We start from the raw sequence: 2874 nt of genomic DNA on the forward strand, positions 1-2874 counted from the left end.
AGATAGATAGATAGATAGATAGATAGATAGATAGATAGATAGATAGAGGGCATAGGGTGAGTTGAAGATGAAGGGGTCATATCTGGAGAATAAAATTAAGGAGTGAGAGAGGATTATACTAGGAGAAGGAGAAAGGGAAAGGTAGAATGGGGTAAATTATCTCACAAAAAAACATAAAAGAAAAGGCTCTTAGAGTGGAGGGGAACCGGGGGAAAGTGAGAGGAAATGAGTGAATCTTATTCTCATAGGATTTGACTTAAGGAGGGAATAACATACACACTCAATTGGGTATGGAAATCTCTCTTACCCTACAGGAAAATAGGAGGGGAAGGGGACAAGAGAGTAGGGGAATGATGGAGAGGAAGACAGATTGGGAAAGGGGGGTAATCAGAAGTAAATACTTCTGAGGAGGGACAGGGTCAAAAGAAAGAATAGAATAAATGGGGGGGCAGGATAAGATAAAGGGAAATAGAGTGAGTTTTTCACAGCATGTCTACTATGGAAGTGTTTTGCATAACTGCACAAGTATAGCCTATATTGAGTTGCTTGCCTTTTCAATGAGGGTGGGTGGGGAGGGAGGAAGGGAGAAAATTTGGAACCCAAAGTTTAAAAAAACACACGTTTAAAAAAAATGTTTTCACATGCAACTGGAAAATAAGAAACACAGGAAATGGGGTACAGGAAAAGTGAAGGGGAAGGGGATAAGAGGAGGGGGGAGAGATAGCAGGGAAAGCAGACTAGGGGAAGGGGTATTCAGAATGCATGCCATCTTGGGGTGGGGCGAGGGGTGAGATGGGGTGAAAATTTGGAACTCAAAATATTGTGGAAGTAAATGTTGAAAACAAAAATATTTATAGCAGCTCTTTTTGTGGTGGCAAAGAATTGGAAATTGAAAGGATGCCCATCAATTGGGGAATGGCTAAACAAGTTGTGGTATATGAATGTAATGGAATACTATTGTGCTATAAGAAATGATGAACAGGCAGACTTCAGAAAAATGTGGAAAGATTTTTTATGGTCTGATGCTGAGTGAAGTGAACAGAACCAGGAGTACGTTGTATACAGTAACTGTGTGCAATGACTAATATTGATAAACTTAACCATTCCCAGCAATACAAGGATCTAAGACATCTCCAGAGGCCTCATGATGGAAAATGCTATCCACATCCAAAGAAACAACTATGGATTTTGAATGCAGATTGAAGCATACTATTTGCTATTTTTTTGCTTCTGTGGTGTTTTTGTTTCCTCTTTCTGGTGGTTCCTCCTAAAGGTTCTAATTCTTCCTTACAACATCACTAATGTGAAAATGTGTTTAAAAGGAATGTATATGTATAGCCTATATCAGATTGTGTACTGTCTTGGGGAGGGAGGTGGGGAGGGAGGGGGAGAAAAATTTAAAATTCAAAAGCTTATGGAAGTGACTGATGATAAATCAAAATAAATTAATTAAAAAAAATTAAAAATCTAAAAAAAAAAAATCTGGCTTCAGACACTTGACACTTACTATCTGTGTGACCCTAGGCAAGTCACTTAACCCTCATAGCCTCACCACAAAAAAAAAAAAAAAAAAACAATTTTCGGGGCAGCTAGGTGAGGCAGTGGATAGAGCACTGGCCCTGGAGTCAGGAGGACCTGAGTTCAAATCCAATCTCAGATAAGACACTTTACACTTACTAGCTGTGTGACCCTGGGCAAGTCACTTAAACTCAAGTGCCTCGAAAAAAAAAACAATTGAAGTTCACAACTTACCTCCTCAAAAGCACTGCAACCAGTCACCACGATGTTTGGCCTAAATTGTTCCATTTTCAGTTTCTTCTCAAGCCTGGTATTAAGATCTGACAGGGAAGCTTCTGAGAGCATCATGACGGGACAGCAGTCAGGGTAAGCCACCTGCCATAGGAATATATCACAATGACCATCAGAGAAAGCCCTAGGGTGGTCCTTTACTTCAGTTGCACCCACAACACATGGGGAGTCACTGAGAGAAATCTCTAAGGGCTTATTTGGCAAGGAAAACACATTGAGAAACAGAAACAGCTCATTGCAGAGAAGTAGGTGATCAAGAAGGAAAATGTGGTCACTATTTTGTCAGATGAATTTTGCTGAAAATTTTTGGATCCCAACACTGAACTATTTCTAGATGCCCAGTCTCCACAGTTTGTTGCTCATATAGCACAGTCATGCATTTATGAGCCATGACCATCTCCTCTGCTCAAACTTCAAAATGTTAGAGGAAACTGTCTTGGAGTTCTATCTGGGCCATAGCGCAGAAGCAACTTCTCTGTGGGTAAAGTAGGGGCACAGAAGAGGGGGGAAAGCATGAGAAACAATGAGCAAGAATATAAAATGTAGGGTAGAAACAAGTTTCAGCCCCCTCATCACTGAATAATTTTGTGTCTGAAGCCCCCTAGCTCTACTTTGTCTGGATTCAGTCACCATTTTTCATAGACCTAATTAAGTCAAGTAATGGACACAGGAGAGAAGAAAAGTTGACCCCTTTCTCCACCATCTCCTCTCAAAAAAGCTGGTAGAAGAGGCAGCGGCAAGGAAAAACCACACTCTCATCTCACCTCATAATTCTGAACAGAGGGATGACAAATTTCTTTTGACTTTCTTCCTGCCATGTGGGTCTCAAACTGAACCAGTCGAAATGTTTCTGTTTTTAAGAAGCTGGTGATCCACTGGCCTACTTCATCTCCACAGTCTCTACCCTGAATGTCAACGCCAAATATCCTGTGGGAGGGTTACAAGAGAAAATGGGGATTAGTGGTTAGAGGGTCAGTGCTTAGAGGGATTGTCAACATAAAAAAAGGGGGTCAGTGCTTAGAGGAATTGTCAACATAAAAAATAGGGTCAATGCTTAGAGGAATT

General features: G+C 40.7%; 1 protein-coding gene across 2 annotated transcripts in view; it reads right to left on the reverse strand.

Moving 5' to 3' along the window:
- Nucleotides 1-2874, reverse strand: part of LOC114049539 (mitochondrial amidoxime reducing component 2-like) — a 42860-nt gene that overhangs the window by 19051 nt on the left and 20935 nt on the right. For both annotated transcript variants that reach the window (XM_027870778.1, XM_027870777.1), the window contains exons 3-4: nucleotides 2574-2736; nucleotides 1753-1893 (exon numbers count right to left, since the gene is read on the reverse strand). In XM_027870778.1, the coding sequence (XP_027726579.1) occupies nucleotides 1753-1893; nucleotides 2574-2736 (304 nt within the window). The remainder of the gene's footprint in view (nucleotides 1-1752; nucleotides 1894-2573; nucleotides 2737-2874) is intronic.

This window comes from Vombatus ursinus, unplaced genomic scaffold (assembly GCF_900497805.2).
Source record: "Vombatus ursinus unplaced genomic scaffold, bare-nosed wombat genome assembly UNPS02014798.1, whole genome shotgun sequence".
NCBI lineage: Eukaryota > Metazoa > Chordata > Mammalia > Diprotodontia > Vombatidae > Vombatus > Vombatus ursinus.